Here is a 26,675-nt window from a genome sequence, read left to right on the forward strand (position 1 = left end):
CAAGAATATTCTTCTCTCTATTCTGGGGGTTGCTCCTCCAGCATCTTTCCTTTTATGAGTTTCACAAAAAAAGACTTCATTGTGTTAATAAGAACAATTTCACAATCAATAAGACTGGGGTGGTTATAGGCAGCAAATATATTATTCAGCGCACTTTTAAAAGGAAGGAAGAAGACGTTTGTCATGGAGTGTTGTTATTATTAATTTTTCCTTCCTCCAAATCTTATCTTGGGGAAGAGACCCAAATAGAAGATGAGAGCTTTAGAAAAAAAACAACAACAAGACAATGGGAAAGAGAACCGTATTAAGTAGGACACAAGCATAGATTCTGTGGGCGTGGCTTGGTGGGCGTGGTGTGGCTTGGTGGGCGTGGCAGGGGAAGGATACTGCAAAATCCCCATTCCCTCCCCGCCACGCTAACCTGCTTTCCAGCTCCATTCTCCTGTGCAGAGCAACAAAAGAAAACCCAGCTGATCAGCTGGGACTCAATGGGAGGCAGAGAACAGATGGGGTTGGCAGGCCCAGTCAGAGGTGGGATTTGCCGGTTTTCCAAACTACTCAAAATTTCCGCTACCGGTTCTCCAGAACTGGTCAGAACCTGCTGAATACCACCTCTGCTTTGGAGCTGGGAAATTGTCAAAAAAAAGATTCTCTTTGCAGAATAGAAAGAGAATCAAGGTAATGTGGAGTATTACTACAGCTTTATAAAACCCGAGTAAGGCCACACCTATAATAATACTGTGTCCAGTTTTGGTCGCCACATTAAAAAAAGGGATGTTGAGACTTTGGAAAAAAAACTGCAAAGAAGAGCAACTAAGATGATTAAAGGCCTGGAGACAAAAACATATGAAAAACGGCTGAAGGATTTGGGTTTGGCTAGACCAGAGAAAAGAAGGACTAGGGGAGACATGATAGCAGTATTGCAGTATTTGAGGGGCTGCCACAAAGAAGAGGGGGTCAACCTATTCTCCAAAGCTCCAGAAGGCAAGACAAGAAAAAAATGGATGGAAACTCATCAAGGAGAGAAGCAACCTGGGATTAAGGAGAAACTTCCGAACAGAGAGGACAATCAACCAGTGGAAGGCTTGCCTTCAGAAGTTGTGAATGCTCCAACACTGGAGGTGTTTAAGGGGAGACAGGACAACCATTTATCTGAAATTGTATAGAGTTTCCTGCTTGGGAAGGGGATTGGATTAGAAGACCTCCAACTCTGTTATTCTGTAACTCTGTTATTTCTAAAAATGTCCATCCATGATGGGAAGTAAACCTGTCAGAAGATAAAAAGTAAAAACTTGTCCGTTTGTCCAGCCAAAGTCACACAGTCAGCTTTCATGCCTAAGGCAGGTTTAGAACTGTCTCCCAATTTCTAGACAGGTGTCTTAGCCACTACAGCAAACTGGCTTTCAAAATGGCCCCCAGGGGCACATTTTATACCATCTAAATCTCCTTTATGGTTTGAAAGTCCGTTCTTCATTTCTTCTTCCCCACTGGTCGATGTCTATGGAAATTCTCAGTCATCCAGGTCATGGTTGTCCCAAAGGTGCTTTTTCAGGAGGGAACTGGACTTTCTTGTTTTTCTTTGAAGACGTTTTGCTTCTCATCCAAGAAGCTTCTTCAGTTCTGACTGGATGGTGAGGATTGGAAGGATTTATACTCCTTGTGTCAGGGTCCTAAGTAACAGACCCAAAACACCTTGTAGATAGCTGGTCATTTGCATTCTTTTACAGAGTTGTTGAGGCCACTTGGATGTTTATCTATGTCATCAGGGTCACCTGAGTGGTGCAAATGCGTATGACCACAACACAGTCTTTTCAAACAGTTCCAAGAAGGCTCCACACCCATTTGCACGACTCAGATGATCCTGAGAACACAGATAAACCTCCAAGTGGCCACAATGACTCTCTAAAAAGAGTGCAAATGACCGGCTGTCTGCAAGAAGTATCAATCCTTTCATTCCCCACCATCCAGTCAGAGCTGAAGAAGCTTCTTTGGATGAGTAGCAAAACGTCTTCAAAGAAAAACCAGAAAGTCCAATTGCCTCTTGATAAAAAGCACTTTGGGGACAATCATGACCTGGATGACTGAGAATCTCCATGGTCTCCTTGCCTGTCTGTTATGGCTTGCTGTCTTCTCTTGGGTCCCAAAGGATGAAGCAACTAATCTCAAAGGCAACTGGACTTTCTGTGTTTTTGTTTTTGTTTTTAAAGACTCTTCAGGTAGGAACGCTGTCCTACGCGAAACATCTTTTGCTTCTCATCCTCGTCAGAAGAGCCGAAGAGGCTTCTTGGATGAGAAGTGAAACATCTTCAACGCAAAAAATCAGGAAGTCCAGTTGCCTCTTGAAAAAAGCACCTTTGGGTTCTTCTCCACTGGTGCATGGAAACTGGCTGTCTCCAGGCCTGTATGAAAGAAATCCAATCATCAATGTCTGCCTTCCCTTCCAGGATCTGCATGGTCCATTCACCTCCCGTATTGGGACAGCATCCCTACCTGAAGAGTTGAATGGCATCATTTCAACGCCATCCCAGGAAGCTCCATTAAGGGGTGGGGTATGTGGGGGCTGGAAATCATAAACCTGAGACAGGTCAGTGAGAACCATAAGCCAAGTTGAAATTCAGGGGTCTCCTGGAAGATGGGAACAAAATTACCACCATATGGCCCAAAACACGAAAGACGTATAATCTCACCTTTTCTCAAGGAAATACAAGAATAATTTGGTCCCTGCTGGGCTTTTGTGTCCATGTTCCATACTTCTATTGAGCCTTAAAAAAAAAAAAAACACCTAACCTAACCAGCTTTGTGAGAAAGTCTTCGAAAAAAACAGAAGACTCCTTCAGGTTCGAAATTGCTATTTTTCTCTTTTGCACATTTTTCCCTGAGCTATATTTAATTAGGATTCAAAGGGTGTTCGGAGAGCACTTAGCATTCAGTATAGTTTATCCCTGGTGGGGGTTTTATTTTAACAGGTTAAATAGCATGAAAAAGGAAACTCCGCACACTTAAGATTTATTTATTTATTTTTTAGTGGGGAATCGAAGCTGACACACAAGTGATGTAAACAGGAAACATGAGCAGTATAGCATGAACAGCGAAGCTGGTTTGGTGCAGTGGTGTAGTTTAGTGGCATGAAGCAAACCGGTGACTTGCGTTCAATTACCGGGAGATGGTGAGTTCTAGTCCCGCCTTAGGCATGAAAGTCAGCTGGGACTTCGGGCTAATCACCAGGAGACTGTAAGTTCTAGTTCCACCTGAGGCATGAAAGCCGGCTGGGTGACTTTGGGCTAATCACCAGGACACTGCGTTCTGACCCAAGCCTCATTCAAAGCAAACCAACACCAAACAGAGATAAAAGCAAAACCTTTTTAATGCTTCTTTGCAAATTCCGTTCATTCACAGTAAAACACTATTCAAAACTAATTGTCCCAGATAAGAACAAGCCTTGCCAAGGTTGAGCAAGGCTGCCAAAAACACTAAATTTCAAGGAAATAATCAAAACCAAAAGTCTCCAAACGCAAACCAGGATAGTCTGAACTTCCACAGGACTTGAAGTGCAAGAAGTTGTTTGCTTCCTGCAGAGAATTCCACCTCTGAGGGCTGGCTTTTATCCCTTAAGGGAGGACCCATTACCTTGCACCCTTACTGCTGCAACTGCTCTTTCCTTTGAGCAGCCCTGCACGCATGTGCACTGGGCACAGGCTCCTCGGGGTCCTCTTCATTATTGCTGCCAGCCTCCACAAACTCCGAAGGCAGCACTCCACTCCCTGATAGTCCTGGCCCCATCCCTGCATCCCACGCAGGCCCCTCATCTGAGTCCTTGCTCTCCGAGACCTCAGCAGTCCGCATCTGCTGGTGGTGAACCACAATAGAGTGTGAGTTCTAGTCCTGCCTTAGCATCAGGTCATCTCCTACACTTAAGCAGGACAGCTGGCTGGGTGAATGTTAGGGATAACATGGTTACCTAACTTAGTTTGGGTAAAATAATATATATAGACTATGATTGTGTGTATCACTTTAAATGCAGACCATGTATTGCGGTTGTAAAATCACCATAAGAGGGAGCAAGAGAGCTCACTGTTTGCTGGCTTTTACTGGATTGCTGACAATGATGGATTGATGGTGATAACTGCCTGTTTTTCCCTGCTATTGCTGAACGAAGAAAAGAGGTTTGATTTTCTTCATATCTCTACTGCAAAAGGAGATATATTACTGGACTGATTATTCGTAAGTTTACTGACCTCTTTTTCGACACTGGACTTTGCTAATGAATAATCCCCGGACGGACTGAACTTAGTGTATGATATATGGACTGTTTGACTATGCTAACAATCTTACTGGAATAAACTATTTAACTAGCACATTGTATCTGTTTTACTGAGTGTAAACTACAACAACGTTTATCTCACATATCTGCCTGCCTGCCTGACTACCGTTGCACGTTCTGCTAGGGTGTATATCCCTAACAGTGACTTTGAGCCAATCACCAGGAGACTGTGAATTCTAGTCCCACTTTAGACTAGACTACAATGTAGAACAGAACAGAATAATAGAGTGGAGTGGAATAGAACAGAACGGAACAAAATAGAACAGAACAGAATGCTTCTAACTAATATCAAGTAGCACAATGGTTCAGCCATTGAGTTTGTCAGCTGGAAACCTGACAGTCTATGTTTGAGACCCAGCTATGCAACGGGATAAGTTCCCATTCCTTGTCCCAGCTCCTGACCAGCTAGCAGTTCTAAAGCATGCAAATGCTTAAGTTCTGCTAACGTATCTCCAGTTTCATTTATTCTCATCTGAAAATTTAGAATTTCTAACATTTCAGGAATTGATCTGGGCAGAATTATGAGAAAAGGCTGACAATCCTTTCACAGGGAAGGAAGAAAAGATACCCAGATATTTTGAATCATATAAAACTTGGCAGAACAACTCAAGAAGGAAATTCATGGTTGGAACCCTGAAGCTTGAAAAAAAATATTATTCCTGAATAAAACTACACTTACCTGCTTTTTACTTCTCTGACCCACTGGAAACAGAGCCTTGGACTTCTCTGCAATTTTCTGCCAATTGAGAAATAACAATAACAACAATAATGTCAATGGTATAAAATAATAATAGGAACACAACAGCATCAACAAATATCTTTGATCAGGATTGTGTGGGGATACCTTAGCATTTGTTTACAATGCTCATTTTGCTCCTTGGAGTGGTGCGGTGGCCTAGAGGTGTAGCTCTCACCTCACAATCAGGAGGCTGTGAGTTCGATGCTAGGTAGAGGCAGATGTTTCTCTCTCTGGGCATAACGAGTGTATAACTGCTAAACAAAACTCCACACTGGCAATAGGAAGGGCATCCGGCCATTAAAACATCTGGCTAGCTCCATTCAGTTCCTAGACTCCACCTCACCAAGAATTATGGGGTGGTTAAAAAATGATGATGGCTCATTTTTCTCCCCAAAATGAGCGGGAAGTAAACCAGGTGATGGGATAGCTTTGAAAGGATAGGCTTTTAAGAAAGCTGTGGTCACTTTGATTTCAAAAACACGGGGTTTCCAGATCAAATTCAGCACTGAAAAAAACAACAACAACCTGATAGCAGTTAAGGGTGAGAAAGTGCCAATATTGCCTCTCCATCCCAGCCCCTGATGTCACCAGGCCATTTACAAAGGACCCCTTTGGATGGGTTGAAACAGATGACAAGACATAAATATAAGGACGGAAATCACAGGGTGATTTGCTGCAGAAACAGCATGTGTGGAACAAAAAGGTTTTTTTGCTAGTTGAAAGAGGACTGTCACGTGCCTGGGACAGTCTAAAGTGTCTCTTGGAACAGGAGGAGAAAGGAAGGAAGGAAGGAAGGAAGGAAGGAAGGAAGGAAGGAAGGAAGGAAGGAAAGAAAGAAAGAAAGAAAGAAAGAAGAAAGAAAGAAAGAAAGAAAGAAAGAAAGAAAGAAAGAAAGAAAGAAAGAAAGAAAGAAAGAGAAAGAAAGAAAGAAAGAAAGAAAGAGGGAGGGAGGGAGGGGAGGGAGGGAGGGAGTAGAAAAAAAGACAGTAGGGAGGGACAGAGGGAGGGAGGAAGAAAAAGAAAAAAGAAGGAAGGAAGAAAGAATGAAAGAAGAAATGAGAAAAAAGAAAGAAAGGAGGGAGGAGCAAATAAGGACAGAATGAAGGGAAGGAGGGAGGAAGGAAGGAAGGAAGGATGAAAGAAAGAAAGAAAGAAAGAAAGAAAGAAAGAAAGAAAGAAAGAAAGAAAGAAAGAAAGAAAGAAAGAAAGAAAGAAAGAAAGAAAGAAAAGGCAACGGACTTCTCTCATTTCCAGGGTCCTGCCCTGTCATTCTTACCTTTTGTATTGTTCCATATCGTTGAATGGCATCGGAAAGTTGATTCTTCAGCCGGTCGAGCTGGAGTCGTTCTTGCTATGAGAGAGAGAGAAGAAATAAGAGAGAGATGAACCTTAAAAACCTCCATTGTTGGACTAAAGGTGCATTTTTAAAGAGGCAACTGAACTTTCTGGTTTTCTTTGAAGATATTTTGCTTCTCATCCAAAAAAGCTTCTTCAGCTCTGACTGGATGATGGGGAATGAAAGGATTCCTACTCCTTACAGATAGCTGATCATTTGCATTATTTTGGAGAGTCGTTGAAGCCACCATGACACAGATAAACCTCCAAGTGGCCTCAACAACCCTCTAAAAATAATGCAAATGACCAGCTGTTTGCAGGAAATATAAATCCTTCCATTCCCCACCATCCAGTCAGGTGAATCATGTTAACCTAAGGCCAATGAATTTCAAACTAAAAGAAACATGACAAACCAGATAAGTAGAGGTAAGGGCAATTATTCCAAAATATAATTTGTTTCTATTAAAATCTTTTGGGATAATGCAAAATAATCAAATATCTCAATGTGCTTTGGTGGTTTTGTTTTTGCAGGTAGATTTGTTTTGAAATTGATTTCCATTTGACAGATGTTTATGAAGCATCTTGAGATGTTTAAGGAGCATCTTGAGGGCCCTCCTGGGCCAAATCTTCTCTTATCTCTCATCAAACAAATGCTCATTGTTGGTGAATAAGAAGATTTGATTAAGATTTCAGACCCTGTATTGCGTATTCTGTTTACAATACTGTGGAAAGATTAGAGATGCACATTCTGTTCCCTTCTTCACCCAAGAAACCCTCAAGGGCATCTTAGCATATACCAACCACACATGTTGTCAATGAAAATGCCTGAATGGTGATCCCAGACCCAATACCCAGAATGATTGGACAAGCTGTTGCCAGATGATTGAAGCAGTGGTGGTATTCATTTTTTTTTACTACCGGTTCGGTGGGCGTGGCTTGGTGGGTGTGGTGTGGCTTGGTGGGTGTGGCTTGGTAGGTGTGGCAGGGGAAGGACACTGTAAAATCCCCCTTCCCTCCCCACCCCACTAGAATAGAATAGAATAAAAAATTTTATTGGTCAAGTGTGATTGGACACACAAGGAATTTGTCTTGGTGCAAATGCTCTCACTGTACATAAAAGAAAAGATACATTCATCAAGAGTCGAGAATCATCAGGTACGACACTTAGTGATAGCCATAGGATACAATAAGCAATCATATCATACTAGGAAACAGTCAGTATAGATCGTTAGGATACAAGCGACAAAGTTACAGTCATACAGTCACAAGTGGATGGGGGATAAGGAGTGATGAGAAGATGAATAGTAATAGTAAATAGTTGGACAGTGTTGTGGAAATTATTATTTTTTTAAAAAAACAAATATTATTTTCAAGACGGACAATACATAAATACACATAAACACAAAACATAAAAGCATAAAAAATCTCTTTTCTGAAAGTTGCTTAGTCCCGGGTTATAACTCTTAGTACAGAAACAAATTCAAATTCATATTCCTTTTAAATACCATTTCATATCTTATTAACATTTTCAATTTTCTATATGACCTCCTCTCCTTTAAATTTTCTCTATTTTATTTTATTTTATTTATCTCCTCTCAATTCATATCATAGTATTTATTATTCTTTGTCTGTTCTATTCCAGCCAACCATTTATTTTTCTTCTTTAAAAAAAGAAGAAAAACTTCTCCTGTACACTATATGGAGTATGATGCCTTTATCTCTTTCCCCTATATTTATAATACTTAATATAAAACACATAACATACATTGGGATTCTGTCTGGTACATTCTAAAATTATACTATGTTATCAAAAATAATACAAATCTATTCATTAGTATTGATATTCATTCATATCTTAAATGTTTAACTCATTGCTTTTCAATTAAATCACATACTTTTATGGGAGCCTTATTTTCCATAATTATTCCCCCCCCCACACCACATATTATAGCTCAATATTTCATTAAAATGTTCCTCCTTCTTCTACTTCAAATCTCTCATTTCACAAAAAATTTCGCTAATATACCATATTCTAATCATTAATATTAACAATCATTTATATCTTAAACATTTTATCCATTTCAATTAAATATCATGCCTTTGTGGGAACCCTTATGCTTTCCAGAAAATATTAACACCCCCCCCCCCCCGCATCACAATCTTGAATCATATTTCATTACAGTACTCCCTTTTTCTTAACAAAAATTTCACTAGTTTATGTTAAATATTTTATCACATTTTAAGTTACATATTATTTTTAATTTTCTATTATTACTTCTAAATACAGGTATAAAAATACAGTCTTATGTACCTTTCTAGAATCCCTTTAACAATGAGATTTATCCATTATCTCTAAAAAACTTTTGCTTCTTAACGTCTTGCTCCCCACCATTAGGGCTTCTCATCCCTTCCTTTCTCCCTTGCTTCTTCTTCTCCTTGTCCTCTTTAACCCCTTGTCTCTCCACCTCCCTTTTATTCTGCTTTCCCCCTTTCTGTTGTTTCTTAACATAATGTCCCCTTTTCACCTTATTCTTCTCTTTTTGGGCTGTTTTTCCAGATCTTAAAGACCTCTTTTCCTTTTCCTTTTGCTTTTTCCCTTCTCCAATCAAAGTCATTTGTTCATCAAAGATGGCTTCTTCTTCTTCTTTGTCCCCATCATCCTGTTGTTCATTCTGCTTCACATAAGTATACACCGCCATTTCTAAGTATTGAAAAATAGTGCCAAGACCATCTTTCCCTCCTTGTTTTTCTCTTTCATATTTCTGATATATAAGTTTCAATCCATCCACAGATGATGCCATTGTGTAGATAAAAAGTTTTTCCAAACAACCACCCAGATGTTTTAATCAGAAGTAATTCTCAAAGGTTCCAAAATCACCAAACAATCCAAACAGATTATTTCTTTTAGATACCTTCTTCTTCTTCACTTTCTCTTTCTGGGGTTAAAGTAATCACAAAGTTCCTTTTCAAATATATATTTTTTGGAAGTTTTTTAATGTTTAACAACACTTTGCAATTCTAGGCAATCTTCTCCTTATTTTCAAATTTTGCTCCAATTTTTTCCCCTCTCCCTTCCCACTCACAGCCAAAAAGGTTTTTTTTTTCTCCGCTGTCACTTTAGGAAGGAGAGTAGAACAAAGAAAAAACTTTCCCCTTTAGAGTATTCGCAGCTTGTAACTCTCACAAGGAACAATATATACTTAGCAGCCTTCAAGGTTCCAGGTCACTTTCTCCCGTCTTGTCCCGGTTAGAAGCAACTTTCACTGTTCTTCCAGCTTTCTCCCTCCTGCACCTGCTTATCCGGCTGCAGCTTTCTTCGTGGTGGCCATTACTGACCGCCGTTCCTCCGCCTCGGGAAAAGGGGGTTTAGCCGGCTGGGGAGGGGGTTTGTGACACCCCCAAACCCCTTGCCGGATTCCCCCTGTCTTCAGCTGCCTCTATGGGGCAGCTATATCCTCCAGATCCAAATGGATCGGGGGAACCTTGGCGGCGAATGCAGCAGGGATCGTGCTGTCGAGAATCCCTGCCGCCGCCGAAAGCTTGCAAACCGGAAGTCCAGTGTTGTGGGAATTATTGTTTAGCAGAGTGATGGCATTCGGGGAAAAACTGTTCTTATGTTTGGTTGTTCTGGTGTGCAGTGCTCTATAGCATCGTTTTGAGTGAAGGAGTAACTAACCTGCTTTCCAGTTCTGTTCTCTTGTGCAGGGCAACAAAAGAAGACCCAGCCAATCAGCTGGGACTCGGGAGGCAGAGAATAGATGTGGTTGGCGGGGCCAGTCAGAGGTGGGATTTTCTGGTTCTGCAAACTACTCAACATTTCTGCTACTGGTTCTACAGAACCTGTCAGAACCTGCTGAAGACCACCTCTGGATTGAAGGCATGACAAGTCCCTTCCTAAAACCCAATGGAGAGTTTCATTTACACGGAAGCTGGAGATTAATGTGGAAACCAGAAAGCCTATCAAGGAGTCACACACTTTTGGAAGAACATTTGTAAAGAAGACAAATCAGAGTTTTGATGGAGGATTACTTGTAAGATGGATGTTCTGACCTAGCTCCCCCCAAACACGACCAACCCAATCAATGATTTTTTTATTAGGAGTGCCAGCAGCTCGGGCAAAAAGTTTCTCTCTCGCCGCAGGCTAAGAAGTCCGACCGGCCAGAAGATGAATGCCACACCTATTCATCTCCGCCCCCTGACTTTTATCCCAGGGGTGGGATTCTTCCAGTTCAGACCGGTTCTATAGAACCGGTTGTTACGATTCTGTGCAGTTTGGAGAACCGGCAAATCACACCACAGGCTGGCCCCTCCCCTCCCCACCCACCCCCACCCAGGAGGGTTCCCTGTGGCCCAGTCAGGGGTGGTATTCAAGGGGTTGGGGGGGGGAGAAGTGGCCTGAGAGCAGAGCTGAACCTTCCTTCAGATGGAAGCTTCTATTTTCCAGTGCAGACTCAGGTAGCAGATTGCAGAAAGGTAGATCTCTGAGTGAAGCTGTGATTCTGCAAGCAGCTCAATTTTGGGTAAAAGTTGCTCTTTTTTTAAAATAAAAAAAAATCAATCTTTACATATATATTTACAATATTGACATACAAGCCACGCCCAGCCAGTCACATGACCAGCAAGCCACACCCAAACATTAGGCCATGCCCACAGAACCAGTTGTTAAGAAATTTGAATCCCACCCCTGTAATTTATCCCCAAAGCTAGGGTGGGTTTTATCTAGCAGCATTGGGTCCTCTCTCTTAAGGACCATCTGGTGGGACCAAGAAGAAGGACCTTCTCTGTGGTGGCTCCCTCCCTGTGGAACATCATTCCTGCAGAGATAAGACTGGCCCGCATTTTGATACTCTTTCCAAGGCCTTGAAAAACTGGCTTTGGGGACCCCAGAGGAGGATGGAGTCTACCAAGTAGGTAGTCTGGTTGTTGCCACCAGGAGAGGTTGGGAGGTTCTGGATTTTTGTACTGGGGTATTTAATCTTTCTAAGCTTCCCAGAGTCACCGCGAGTGAGTTAGGCAACTATATAAATTCCGTTAATACGTAAAATAAATAAATGCATAAATAATGGGGGCAGATATAAGGATCCAATTCCAAGAAGATGGGGCAGTTGGCAAGTCAGGCCAACAAATTATTAATTCAATCTATACTAGAGTTTGGTAATGATTCTTTTGGCATTATTCCTTGGGAATAGGTCATCTCAGTGCTGAATTTAAGCAGTGGGACATGTTTCAAATTTCTACATTAGCCCTATTAAACCGCAGCGGTCATCAATCTCAGCTTTTCACTTTTTCTTCAACCCCCCAAAGCTTCTGGCCATTAACCATCATGGCCAGAGAAGACCGTCTAACAATATCCATATTGGCCAAACTGAGAAAGAGAGGTACATAAAACATTTTATCTTGAATTATTCTTCACGCTAAACCTCGTGGCTCACGCAAATGCTGTCAAACACCTTGCTGTAGAGGCAAATTTATTGAGTTGAGCATAAAAATGGACTGCCTTGAGCACTTTGGGAAATGGTCAAAACATTGATTCATTTCCACGATGCGCAAATTGGTCTATTTTCAGACCTCCAACCCATAGTTTTGCCTTTGAAGTGGAATTGCTCAGGGTGTATTATAGATATAAGATTTTGAAGGCATCATTTTATACATTCTTGTTGGGATCTTTGAATTTAAGAAACCTGGGTTCATAATAAGCAAGCCTCCATACACACATGTCTCTTAGCCAATTGATATATTGAAGAAGTTCTCATCAATTTGATAGGTCTAGGGGCGACATGACAGCAGTTTTCCAATATTTGAAGAGCTGCCACAAAGAAGAACGGGTCAACTTATTTTCCAAAGCACCAGAAGACAACACAAGAAAGAAAGGATGGAAACTAATCAAGGAGAGAAGCAACCTGGAATTAAGGAGAAACTTCCGAACAGTGAGGACAATTAACCAGTGAAAGTAGAGGTGGTATTCAGCAGGTTCTGACCAGTTCTGGAGAACCGGTAGCAGAAATTGAATTTAATGTACGGAATACAAACTAAAGAACCCTTTTCCAGCAGTGACCACCATATGATTGACTTTTGTCTCAACATACGCCCACACAAAAATCATCACAATGATGTAATCCTCAATTATAACTTCAAAAAAGGCAACTATGATCTTATAGACAACGATCTCTCATCCCTTGATTGGCAATCTCTATTTACTGGATGCAATACTGTTGAAGACCATTACAACATATTTTTACTTGAAGTCAAAAGAGTCATCAAACTATATGTACCAACAACAACTCCCAAAACAAAACAAAAAACAGATTACTCATAACAATAAGAAAACTTCAATCCAAAAGGAGATCACTCTGGCAGAAAAACAAATCTGATCATGTTGCCAATTTCAAAAGCCGATACAAAAACTTATGCCACCAGATAAAGACTGAATGCACCAATTATCACATTAAACAAGAGGAAAACCTTCTGTGCACCAATTCCACCCGCGCTTTTTACAATTTTGTAAACAACAAACTAAAAGACTTCAAGGTCCATCCCACCCGATAGGACCTAATGGTAAAGACTGCAACGACGACACCATTAAAGCCAACATTGTTAACACATTCTTCGGCTCAGTATTTGTAAACAGCAATGGATCATGCCCAGTATTTCCTAGCCGAACCACAGAAAACTACAATGATCTAATACATATTGATTTTACAGAAGACAATGTTGAAAAAGCACTACGCAATCTAAAACCATCTCTATCTATTGGATCAGATGGAATATGTGCCTACTTCTTAAAAAAGCTATCCACTGCCATAGCCGAACCTCTAAGCATAATCTTTGAAAAATCTTTCAGGACCAGCTCCTTGCCTAACCTTGCCTAACCAAGCCACGGTCATCCCCATCTTCAAAAAGGGAGATCTCAGCCTAGTTGAAAATTACAGACCAATCTCCTTATGCTGCATCACCTGTAAAGTCATGGAATCAATTATTAACCAATCCATTATCCTCCACTTAGAGACAAACAACCTACTCTCTAATAAACAATTTGGTTTCAGGAAAAAACTATCCTGTAATCTGCAACTCTTACACTGCAAAAACATATGGACTACACAACTCGATCAGGGCAAAGCAATAGACACAATCTACATAGATTTCTGTAAAGCCTTTGATTCAGTGGCACACGACAAACTACTCCTAAAAATAAAATCCTATGGTATCTCTGGACAACTGCATAACTGGATAGAAGCATTCCTGTCAAACAGACAACAAATGGTCAAAATTGGGAGCATCCTATCAAATTCTGTACCTGTCAATAGTGGTGTCCCCCAAGGCAGTGTTCTAGGACCAACTCTCTTCGTACTCTACATAAATGACCTCTGTGATCATATTAAGAGCAACTGCATTCTCTTCGCTGATGATGTAAAGCTGTTCAATACCAGACAATACTGCTACCCTTCAAGAAGATCTTGACTATGTATCAGAATGGTCAAACAAATGGCAACTTCAAATCTCAACAAATAAATGCTCTGTCTTACATATTGACAAAAAAATTCAGAAAATAAAATACAAGCTGAATAGTCAAGATCTTGTTGATGATCCAAGCTCTGTAAAGGACCTTGGAATACTCATCTCTAATAATCTAAGTGCTAGAGCCCACTGTAACTACATAACCAAAAAGGCATTAAGAGTTGTTAACCTAATCCTACGTAGCTTTTTCTCTGGTAATATCACACTACTAACTAGAGCATACAAAACATTTGCTAGACCAATACTCGAATACAGCTCATCAGTCTGGAACCCACATTGCATATCTGATATTAGCACAATTGAGAAAGTCCAGAAATATTTCACAAGAAGAGTTCTCCACTCCTCTACTCATTGTAGAATACCTTATGCCACCAGACTCGAAATTCTAGACCTAGAAAACCTTGAATTACACCGTCTTCGGTCTGATCTAAGTATGGTATATAAAATCATACATTGCAATGTCCTACCTGTCAATGAATACTTCAGCTTCAACCATAACAACACAAGAGCAAACAATAGATACAAACTCAAGGTTAACCGCACCAAACTTGATTGCAGGAAATACGACTTCAGCAACAGAGTAGTCAATGTCTGGAATACTCTATCTGACTCTGTAGTTTCTTCCCCAAACCCCCAAAACTTTAACCTTAGACTGTCTACTATTGACCTCACCCCTTTCCTAAGAGGTCTGTAGGGGGCGTGCATAAGCGCACCAACGTGCCTACCATCCCTGTCCTATTGTTTCTTTTATTTTTCTTATATGTACCCATTTCATGTATTCATAACTATGTATATACTTATACGTATTATCTTGTAAGCAATTGACAAATCAAATAAATCAAATAAAAATAAAATATTGAGTAGTTCGGAGAACCGGCAAATCCCACCTCTGACTGGCCCCGCCTCCATCTCTTCTCTGCCTCTCGAGTCCCAGCTGATTGGCTGGGTCTTCTTTGGTTGCCCTTCAAAGGAGAATGGAGCTGGAAAGCAGGTTAGTGGGGTGGGGAGGGAATGGGGATTTTGCAGGAATCTTCCCTTGGAGTGGGGTGCGAATGGAGATTTTACAGTATCCTTCCCCTGCCACGCCCACCAAGCCACGCCATGCCCACCAAGCCACACCCACAGAACTGGTAGTAAAAAAATTTGAATCCCACCACTGAGTGAAAGGCCTTGCCTCAAGAAGTTGCTCCATCCCTGGAAGTTTTTAAGAAGAGATTGGACAGCCATTTGTCCAGAATGGTATAGAGTCTGCTGCTTGAGCAGGGGTTGGACTTGATGACCTCCAAGGTCCCTTCCAGCTCTATTCTGATTGATGGATAGCTCTGATGGACTTTTCAATGCCACAACATCATCTTTCTTCATTGATGAGATAGGTTAATAAAGAAACCCTTCTGAATTCGCAAACTGACAAACCACAGCTATAAACAGAATTCACATTCACTCCATTGTGGCTGTAAGCAATCTTATTCTTGGTCCCAACCTTTCATCCCGATGCCCTATGGGTCTTTCCTACAGAGCTCAGGGTGAACAACCGTCACAAATGAAGTAAGCAATATTGTTACTACACACTAACTGACAAGAGCTATACCACCACCACCCCCAAAAAAAGCCAATGCAGTCCTAGGCTGCATTAATAGAGGGATTGAATCAAGATCACATGAAGTTCTACTACGGCTTTACAAATCATTAGTAAGGCCACACTTGGAATGCTACATCCAGTTCTGGTCACCACAATATAAAAATGACGTTGAGACTCTGAAAGCAATGCAGAGAAGAGCAACAAGAATGATGTGAGCAGGGGTCTTCAAACTTGACAGCTTTAAGACTTGTGGACTTCAACTCCCAAAATTCCTCCTTCAGTCATGTTAGATCAGGAATTCTGGGAGTTGAAGTCAGCAAGTCTCAAACTTGCCAAGTTTGAAGACCCTTGGATTAGAGGGATGGAGGCTAAAGCATACAAAGAATGGTTACAGGAATTGGATACGACGAATCTAATGAAAAGAAAGACAAGGGGAGACATGATAGCACTGTTCCAATAGTTGAGGGGCTCCTACAAAGACGAGGGGGTCAAACTATTTGCCAAAGCACCAAAAGGCAAGACAAGAAACAATAGACGGAAATTCACCAAGGAGAGAAGCAATTTAGAATGAAGAAGAAACTTCCTAATGTTGAGAGCAATCAACCAATGGAACAGCTTGCCTTCAGAAACTGTGGGTGCTGCATCACTAGAGGCTTTCAAAAAGAGACTGGACAGCCATTTGTCTGAAATGGTATAAGGTCTCCTGCTTGAGCAGTGTTCTGGTTAGCCGGCAGCAAGTGCAGACGGCTGAGGAGAGCAAGGACTCAGATGAGGGGCCAGGACCATTAGGGAGTGGACTGCTGCCTTCAGAGATTGTGGGAGCTGGCAGCAGCGATGAGGAGGTTCCCGAGGAGCCTGTGCCAAGTGCACGTGCACACAGGGTTGCTCGCAGGAAAGAGCAGCTGCAGCAGCACGGAAGTAAGGCTGCAAGGTAATGGCCCCTCCTTCAAGAAGATAAAAGCCAGCTGTGAATCAGACGTTCTTTGCAGGAAGCAAAGACATTTTGAAACTCGAGCCTCGTGGACATTGCAGTATCTTAAGTTGGTATTTGAAGAGTCTTGTGTTGTAAAATATCTCTAGGTAGCCTTATCTGTTATTCTTGGCAGCCTCGTACAGTTTTGGCAAGGTTTATGCTTATCAAAGTTAATTAGTTTGCAGCAGCCTTTTAATCAGGGATTCATAAGAATCATTAAAAGGTTTCTGTTCCCTTTGGCTCATGTTTGTTTTATTGGACAAGGGTTTGGGTCAGAACAGGCAGGGTTTGGACTAGAAGACTTCTAAGGTCCCTTCTAACTCTATTATTCTAACAGTTGCTTGCCATCTCCTCAATCTTCTCCTCCCTTGCCAAAGCTCCTTCCCGGTCTCTAGCTAATGCTCCAGCAGTTTGAAAAGCGAAAGGCGAGATGTTTTAAATAAGATATTGCCGAAATAGTTCAATCACTGGAAGTAGGGTTTTTATCTCTATAAATCCATCTCGAGAAAATTTACATTGATGGAAGATTTGATAGGAGAATATTTTACTTATGTAAATCCATCTTGGGAAAGTATACTTTGATAAAGAGGTTTGACACTAGAATATTTTACGATTGGTGAGAGGAATCTCTTCAGGTTTTCTGCCTATAAGTATCCGTCAAACATGAGATATGCACCATGGTGTAAATATTAGATTAGGAAGACTGTAAAAGGCCACGAAATGCTAAATATATTTCAGGCATCTGATAAGGACAGTTCAGTCTATCTTTATTCATATTATCACTCCAATCGCAAAATCTTTGCAAGCTTTGATATCGTAATGCATTCAGAATGTGACTGTGAAGCTAACTTTAGCCTCCTTTGACCTGCTTTGCCTATTTAAACAATAATAAATTTGTGCTTTAATTGAAACAAGAAAGCAAAACAAAGCAGAAAATGACAATTAGTAGCGCAGAGAAAGATTTCAAGATCAAGGCTATGAATTTAAATATAATTTCAAACATTCTTTATTATGGCCCAAAATTATTTCATTCGTTGTTCAATCAGACCTGAGATGTGCAATGGATATTTTGAATGTCAAGAATGACCATACCTGGAATACTGCAACCAACTTTGGCCACCACACTGTAAAAAAGAGGTTGAGATTTTGGAAAAAGTTCAGAGAAGAGCAACTAAATTCCCCCTTAGTTCTAGGTTGCTTCTCTCATTGATTAATTTCCATCCATGGGTTCTTGTCCTGCCCTCAGGGGATTTGGAGAGTAGCTTGACTCCCTCTTCTTTGTGGCAGCCCCTGAGATATTGGAAGACTGCTATCATGTCACCCTTACTCCTTCTTTTCATTAGACTAGATATACCCAATTCCAGCAACCTGGAATTATGAAGGCAGAAACACTTGGCCAATAAAGAATTCTATATTCTATTCTATTCTATTCTATTCTATTCTATTCTATTCTATTCTATTCTATTCTATTCTATTCTATTCTATTCTATTCTACTCTACTCTACTCTATTCTGTCATATTCTATTCTACTCTACTCTACTCTACTCTACTCTACTCTACTCTACTCTACTCTACTCTATTCTGTCATATTCTATTCTACTCTACTCTACTCTACTCTATTCTGTCATATTCTATTCTTCTACTCTACTCTATTCTATTCTGTCATATTCTATTCTACTCTACTCTACTCTATTCTGTCATATTCTATTCTACTCTACTCTACTCTACTCTACTCTACTCTACTCTACTCTACTCTACTCTACTCTACTCTACTCTACTCTACTCTACTCTACTCCACTCCACTCCACTCCACCCCACCCCACTCCACTCCATTCCAATTCTATTCTATTCCATTCCACTTCATTCCATTCCATTCTAAAAATCCTTGGCCACCTCCTTCTAATTCACACAGGGGTTTATTATACAGGTAGTCCTCGACTTACAACAGTCTATTTAGTGACCGTTCAAAATTACAACGGCACTGAAAAAAACGGCACAGAGAGCCTACAGAGCCCGGTGAGGGCGAAAATGCCCCCCACACACACACGCACAGTGCTGCAGGAGGCCGACTAGGCCACACCCACCATGGACATGCCCTCCCAGCAACCGGTCAGAGAACTGGTTGCTAAAAAATTTGAAGCCCATCCCTGATCTCAATCTCTGACTGGCTTGCCATGCCCATGCAGCCCAGATGATTTCCACAACCTCATCCGCTCGACTCACTGCGGCTGCCCGAGAAGGTGTGCTGGAAGCCGCGTGCACGAAATTGCCCATTCATCTTTGGTCATGAATAGATACGATCTGGATGTCAACGGAACTAATCTCCAACATACAAGAAGTAAATATAGAAACAAGTCCTTGGGCAGACAGACCATAATCCAATATGGGTCAAATGGCAGGGACAAATAAAAAAGAAAAAAGATCGAGATGGACTTTGAACAACTCAGTTTTGAAGGAAAAAGAATTTATGCAAAATATGGAAATCGTCCTGTGTTTGAAGCGGCGCAAAGACGCGGGACGCACGCTCACTTTTTGGGTTCTGCACTAGGCGAACCGCTTGTTAAATCATATGAAGCCCACCTCTGGTCGTTAAGTCGAGAATTACCTGACATGCAGCCAGGTGTTCTCCGTTTCAAGATGGTAGAAAGGTGAGGGCTTGGAAAGCCTTAGATATGAAAGCCAAAGCTTGTGTTGTTTTGTTGTGCGTGTTTGGGTAATAGAAAACAGAAAACAATTCGCAAGAAACATGTTTTGGGTTGCGTGCTGCGTCCTGAAAGTTCACAGAAGCCCTTCGGACAGACGGAATTTGTGTTTCAATTATCTTTTTTTTCCCCACCTTTCCTCGTCAATATAGGTAGCTGTAGCAGTTAGAAATAAAATGTCGGATTGCAATGGGTCACAAGCGAGGATGAACGTGAGTCGAATATGGAGAAGCAAGGACATCAGCCTAGCCACTAAGTGTAGTTTAGGCCACTCTTATTATGTTCTCCATAGCAATATAGCACATATACCGTTTCACAGTGCTTTACAGCCCTTTCTAAGCAGTTTACAGAGTCAGCATATTGCCCCCAAATAATCTGGGTCCTAATTTTACCCACCTTGGAAGGATGGAAGGATGGTCAATCTTGAGCCAGTCAGGATCGAACTCTTGGCAGTGAGCAGAGTCATCCTGCATGCCTGGATTCTAATCATTGGGCCACCACAGTGCTGGTTCCTTCCTTCCTTCCTTCCTTCCTTCCTTCCTTCCTTCCTTCCTTCCTTCCTTCCTTCCTTCCTTCCTTCCTTCTTCCTTCCTTCCTTCCTCCCTCCCTTCCTTCCTCCCTTCCTTTCTTCCCTCCCTCCCTCCCTTCCTTCCTTCCTTTCTTCCCTCCCTCCCTCCCTCCCTCCCTCCCTTCTGTCGTGCCCTTGTTGAAGTCTGATTCTGAGGGGGAGATTGAGCAGCTGACAGGGAGTGGGAGTGTGGCTCAGGTGACTCTGGAAGAAACGGGGGAAGGGCACAGTCTGGCTGGGCATTCAGAGGAAGACCCAGGGCCATCCCCTCTTCATCCTAGGGCACGCAGGGAGGAACGGAGAAGGGAGCAACGTGACTTATGAGAGAAGAAAGGGCCCTGATCTCCTTCATTAGTTGCAGCTGGGAGAACAGGATATAAGTGGGGCATCTGCACACAGCTCCTTGCTGGAAGCAAAGTGTGCATTATCTTTGTCAGAGGCTTATCTGGGTTTTGGCATTCTTCCAACTGTGTTGTGCTTCGTTATCTTTTGGAAGCCTGTAATTTATTATCCTGGCCTGTTGTGTTAATTTACTTCAACGTGGTTTGTGTTGTGTGTTTTTTATTTCTAATTAATCTGTACTTTGAGTTCGGACTGCATTTCTTCCCTTTGTAGACTGTTTTTGGAAGAGTTTGATCTCCAGCCGAGGATAACTGGACATTGGGGGGCAAGTTGGAGGTATTAAAAGGAATTTATCTACTTTTGTGACTTTGTTATTTTTGTGCCATGCCCCAGGTCATCACACCTTCCTTCCTTCCTCCCTCTCTCTCCTTCCCTCTACCCCATCCTTCCCTCCTTCCTCCCTTTCTCCCTCCCCCCCTTCTTTCTTTCTTTCTTTCTTTCTTTCTTTCTTTCTTTCTTTCTTTCTTTCTTTCTTTCTTTCTTTCTTTCTTTCCTTCCTTCCTTCCTTCCTTCCTTCCTTCCTTCCTTCCTTCTTTCTTTCTTTTTCTTTCCTTCTTTCCTTTTGGTCCTCTCCCTGAATCTTCCCCTTCCTTCCTCCCTCCCTCGATTTCTTCCTGCCTTCTTTCCTTCCTTCTTAGCACTAGCACCTAGACTTATATACCGCTTCACAGTGGTAGAATAGAGTAGAGGATAATACTGAATTCTCTTGAAGTCACTTGAGAGTTTCAACACTCACCCTGGAAGAGCTTCTGATACCCTCGGACAGCTGTCGGATGGCACTTGTGCACGTCGTGATGGTTTTGTTGGTCTCTTGTTGAGTTGTGTGGCTGGGGGGGGAAAAGCAAACAAAGAAAGATCAACCTTGATGGAAGCCATAGAGTCAAGCTCAATTCCACATAAATGCTTAGAGCGCTTTTAGGAACATTTTGACGTCCAGCCATACCCCACCCTGTCGTTCTTCCAGTAAAAGCCCCAATGCTACATTAACAACCATCCCTAAAAGCCTAGAGAGATGTCCATTCATAAAAGAAGAGCAGTCCTTTCAGATGTCAGCATTGGAAGAACCCATTTCTATCCATTGGCGGCATTTTCAGATCCCTCTGCTCCTACTTAACGTTAAAGGGAAGAATGGATAGTGATTTTTAAAACGTGATACGAGGGAGCAGCACTTAGCTGAGGTTGGCTGACCTCAGAGCACTGAAGTGGCGTGGACAAGGAGAGAAAACCTCCAGGTCAAGTGAGAACAGAAAGCTGAAGAAACATCATCAATGGAAAAACATCTTATTTAGTGCCAAAGAAAGTAACATAGATGGATCCTAATAGCGAGGACAATTAACCAGTGGAACAGCTTGTCTTCGGAAATTGTGGGCGCTGCCAGCTAGTTTTTGGTGGGGTGCATGCGAGGGATGTGTGCGTGCATGCATACAGGGGTGGGGTGCATGTGCAGGGGGGCACTCGCATTCAATTTTGGGGGTTTGTGTGTGTGTGTGTGCGCACCCCAGTGTCCCATTTGGGGCCTGGAAGGCCTCCTGCGCCAATGTGTTATTGGAACACTGCTATCATGTCTCCCCTGGTCCTTCTCTTCACTAGACTAGCCAGGCCCAGTTCCTGTAACCGTTCTTCATATGTTTTAGTCTCCAGTCCCCTAATCATCTTGGTTGCTCTGCTCCGTACTTTTTCTAGAGTCTCAACATTTTTTTTTTAGTATGGTGACCAAAAATGGATGCAGTATTCTAGGTGCGGCCTTACTAAGGCTTTATAGAGTGGTATTAGTACCTCCCTTGATCTTGATTGTATCCCTCTACTAATGCAACTTAGGATTGCACTGGCTTTTTTGGCTGACGCTGCAAGGAGAGGAGAAGGGAGAAGGAAGGGGAGGAGAGGAGAGTAGAAGAGAAGAGAGAAGAGAATAGAGAAGAGAATGCAGAATAGAATGGAGGAGATGAGAGGAATGGAATGGAATGGAATGGAATGGAATGGAATGGAATGGAATGGAATAGAATAGAATAGAATAGAATAGAATAGAATAGAATAGAATAGAATAGAATAGAATAGAATAGGAATAGATGAAGGAAAAGAATGGAATGGAATGGAGTGGAGTGGAGTGGAGTAGAGTAGAATAGAATAGAGTAAAATAGAATAGAGTAAAATAGAATAGAGTAGAATAAAATAGAGTAGAGTAGAGTAGAGTAGAGTAGAGTAGAGTAGAATAGAATAGAATAGAATAGAATAGAATAGAATAGAATAGAATAGAATAGAGAAGAGAATGCACAGTAGAATATAGAATAGAATAGAATAGAATAGAATAGAATAGAATAGAATAGAATAGAATAGAATAGAATAGAATAGAGAAGAGAATGCACAGTAGAATATAGAATAGAATAGAATAGAATAGAATAGAATAGAATAGAATAGAATAGAATAGAATAGAATAGAATAGAATAGATGAAGGGAAGGAAAAGAATGGAATGGAATGAAGTGGAGTGAAGTGGAGTAGAATAGAATAGAGTAAAATAGAATAGAGTAGAATAAAATAGAGTAGAGTAGAGTAGAGTAGAGTAGAATAGAATAGAATAGAATAGAATAGAATAGAATAGAATAGAATAGAATAGAATAGAATAGAATAGAATAGAATAGAATAGAATAGAATTCTTTATTAGCCAAGTGTGATTGGACACACAAGGAATTTGTCTTTGGTGCATATGCTCTCAGTGTACATAAGAAAAAATAAAATACATTCCATCAAGCATCATAAGATGCAACACGATAATCATAGGTTACTAATAAGCAATCAAATCATACTAGGGAACAAATAAAACAATATAAATTATAAAGATACAAGCAACATGGTTGTAGCCATAAGTGGGAAGAGATAGGTACTAGGAAGGAAGGAAGGATGAGAAGAATAATAGTAATAGACTACAGTTTTAGTAGATAATTTGACAGTGTTGTGGGACAGAGTGATGGCATTCGGGAAAAAACTGTCCTTGTGTCTAGTTGTTCTGGTGTGCAGTGCTCTATAGCAGGGATCCCCAACCTTTTCGACGCCGCGGCCCGGTTCCGACATCAGCTGGGCGCGCGGCCCGGTACCGGCGTCAACTGGCGCCGCCATCTTTTTATGACGAAAAGGCGCCCGGTGGCGTCACCGGAAGCGCTGTTTCGTCATAAAAGATAAGCGATGCCACGCTTCTGGTGAGCTTTTTCGGGTAGAAATGGCTTTCTACCCGGAAAAGCTCACCGAAGCGCTGGCGCCGCCATCTTTTATGATGAAACAGCGCTTCGGTGAGCTTTCTACCCGGAAAAGCTCACCAGAAGCGCTTTTTACAAAAAAAGATGGCGGCGCCCAGCAACCAGTGGCCCGGTAAGGCTTGTTCCGTGCCCGGCACCGGTCCGCGGACCGGCGGTTGGGGACCCCTGCTCTATAGCATCATTTTGAGGGTAGAGGTTCTCTGAAATGGTACATAGGGTTTCCTGCTTGAGCAAGGGGTTGGACTAGAAGACCCCCAAGGTCCCATCCAACTCTGTTCTTCTGCTATTCTATTAAAAAAATAAGTAAGTAAGGGTCTTCCGGTTTGCCAGGCTTCGGCGGCGTCGAGGATTCGCGATCCTGCGCGATCCCTGTTGTGCTAGCCGTCTTGGTGCCTCCGATCCTGACGGATCTGGAGGATAAGGCTGCCCCGTAGAGGCAGCCGAAGATAGGGAGGATCCGGAGAGGGGTTTGGGGTATCGCAGACCCCTCCCCACCCGGCATAACCTCCTTTTCTTAAGGCGGTGGAGTGGCGGTCAGCAATGGCCACCACAAAGAAGCCGGCAGCTGGATAAGATTGTGCTGGAGGAAGAAGGAGAAAGAAGAAACAGGAGAAGTGAAAGTGCTGGCTGAGCTGGGAGAATAACAACTTTTAAATACCCTGGAAACTGAATTGCTTGAATTGCCTGAAAGATACATTGTATCCCTAAGAAGATTGGAAAGCGGCGGAGAAAGCTGTCAAGGGAAAGTTTTTTTTCTTCACTCTCCCACCCCATATAAAGCCAAGGGATAAAGGATTCCTGGACATTGGATTTAACAACTTAAGAAATTGGAAAACCTGTATTGGAGGTATGGATTTCTGAACAATTAAAGGAAAATTGTTGTTGTAAGTGGGTAGGGAGAGGAAAAAAAAAAATTGGAGCAGAATTTGAAAAAGGAGGAGATTGCCTAGAACTTTAAAGAAAGATATATCTTTAATGGAACTTTTTGATTAAATAGTAACCCCAGAAAGAGAAATACAAGAAAGAAAAAAAAAAGTATTAAAAGAAATAGTTTATTTGGATTCTTTGGTGACTTTGGAACTTTTTGGAATTATTCTTGATTAAAAATACTTGGGTGGTTGTTTTGGAAAAAGTTTTTCTCTTCACGATGGCATTGCTTGTGGATGAACTAAAAATTGAATATAAAAAATATAAAAAAGAAGAACAAGATGGAAAAGATACTTTGGGCACTCTTTTTCAATTTCTAGAAATGGCGGTATGCACTTATAAAAAATTGACTACGCAGCAGGATGACTGGGACAAAGAAGAAGAAGAAGCCATTTTTGATGAACAATGGGTTCCTTTTGGGGAGGAGGAGAAAGAGGAAAAGAAAAAGGGGATTTTAAGGTTTGAAAAAACAATCAAAAAAGAGAAAAATGAGATGAAAGGTAGATACAAGGTTAGAAAACAACAGAAAGGGAAGCAGAAGAAGAAAAGGGAGGAGGAGAGACAAAGGGGTAAAAAGTGCAAGGAGAAAAATAAGCAAGAGAGAAAGGAGGGGATGAGAAACCTTAATGGTGGGAAGCAAGATTTAAAGAAACAAAACCTATTTAGAGACAATGGGTAAATCTAATTGAAAAAGGGATTCTGGAAGGTACATAAGATTGTGTTTTTATATGTGTATTTAGAGTAAAATGTTTAAGATATAAATGAGTATCAATATATATGATTAGCTTTTTAATGGTATTGATAGTGGTTTTATATGCTTTTATTTTGTTTTTTGTTTTTCTCATAAAATTCATTGTGTAATTTTAGAATGTACTAAACAGAATCTCAATATAAACTAAGTGTTATATTAAGTATTATAAAGTTAGGGGAAAGAGTAAAAGGCGTCACTCCAATCAGTGTACAGGAGAAGTATATTTAAAGAGAAAAGATGAATGGATAGCTGGAAATAGAACTGACAAAGAATGATAAGTATTATGAATTGAATTGAGATAAGATAAATAAAATAAAAATAAGAAAGATAAAAGAGGGAAGAAGCTATATAGAAAATTGAAAATGGTAATAAGATATGGAATGATATATAAAGTAAATATGATTTTTGAATTTGTGTCTGTGCGAAGAGTTTCAAGCAGCTTTCAGAAAAGATGTTTTATGTTTTTATGTTTTATGTTTTGTATGTTTGTGTATTGTTTTTGAAAGGCAATAAAATTCTAATTAGCAAGAAATATAATTTGGATAATAGAATGAAAAGGAGAAGTTGGGATAAGATACGAAGTTGAACAGATAACGTAAATATATATATATATTACAATTTGGAACTATTTTGTATGTTCTATTGTTTTTTTTTAGAAAAGATCTTTTATGTTATTATGCCTTGATTGTTTGTGTATTGTTTCGTAAAACTAATAAAATTTGTTTTTTTTTTAAAAAAGTAAGTACGTAAATTCACGGCAAGCAGGCACTCTTCAATCTTTACTAGACTTTTCACATATCACCATTTCTTTCTTTTGTCTATTTTTCAGGTCTCTTTTGAAAGCAAAGGAGAGGTTGAGGACCTCTGTCCATCACTGATGGCTATCTTACCATCTTCTGCAAGCATCGGGTCCATCTTTACCTCTCTCTATCACTCTCTCTTTTTTTTTTAAACTGCTGACGTGGCCAACAAAAGATATTTCTTTTGTGCCTTTCAATTATCCCTGCAGGATTCAGTTCCTTCCGTGCTTTCTCTCCCCAATATTTTCTCTTGGTGGATAAACCTCTTTTGTGATGTCACCCATTGCTTTCCATTTCCTCCATTTTCCTCTTAAACTTGGAAAGCTCAGAACACAACTTTCCTAGGCAGCCACAATGGTTTTCTAACTCGCCCCACAAACCAGGTTACAAATGGGGTTTGAAATTCACCCTGGAGAGCTGTTTTGATGGAAGACTTCTTTGTTTGTCCCAGCATTTTAGTCCCAGAAGGTGACACAATTTATCCACCCAATACAGGGGCTGGGCTGCTACCTGTTGTGGTTAGCCGGCAGCTGGTGCAGATGGCTGAGGAGTGCGAGGACTCAGATGAGGGGCCAGGACCATTAGGGAGTGGGCTGCTGCCTTCAGAGATTGTGGGCGCTGGCAGCAGCGATGAGGAGGTTCCCGAGGAGCCTGTGCCAAGTGCGTACACGCAGGGCTGCTTGTAGGAAAAAGCAGCTGCAGCAGCACGGAAGTAAGGCTGCAAGGTAATGGCCTCTCCTTCAAGAAGATAAAAGCCAGCTGTGAATCGGACGTTCTTTGCAGGAAGCAAAGACGTTTTGAAACTCGAGCCTCG

The 26,675-nt window shown here is 41.2% G+C and overlaps 1 protein-coding gene and 1 long non-coding RNA gene across 5 annotated transcripts in view; both read right to left on the reverse strand.

Moving 5' to 3' along the window:
- Positions 1-26,675, reverse strand: part of LOC148131573 (uncharacterized) — an 819,361-nt gene that overhangs the window by 564,503 nt on the left and 228,183 nt on the right. The window lies entirely within an intron of this gene.
- Positions 1-26,675, reverse strand: part of TSNARE1 (t-SNARE domain containing 1) — a 286,328-nt gene that overhangs the window by 152,104 nt on the left and 107,549 nt on the right. For all 4 annotated transcript variants that reach the window (XM_087962260.1, XM_087962261.1, XM_087962262.1 and 1 more), the window contains 3 exons: positions 20,871-20,961; positions 6,337-6,411; positions 5,001-5,057 (listed from right to left, as the gene is read on the reverse strand). In XM_087962260.1, the coding sequence (XP_087818386.1) occupies positions 5,001-5,057; positions 6,337-6,411; positions 20,871-20,961 (223 nt within the window). The remainder of the gene's footprint in view (positions 1-5,000; positions 5,058-6,336; positions 6,412-20,870; positions 20,962-26,675) is intronic.

The sequence above is a fragment of the Notechis scutatus genome, chromosome 3, assembly GCF_049901735.1.
Source record: "Notechis scutatus isolate UNSWTSFEM ecotype Mainland chromosome 3, rNotScu1.2, whole genome shotgun sequence".
Taxonomy (NCBI): Eukaryota; Metazoa; Chordata; class Lepidosauria; order Squamata; family Elapidae; genus Notechis; species Notechis scutatus.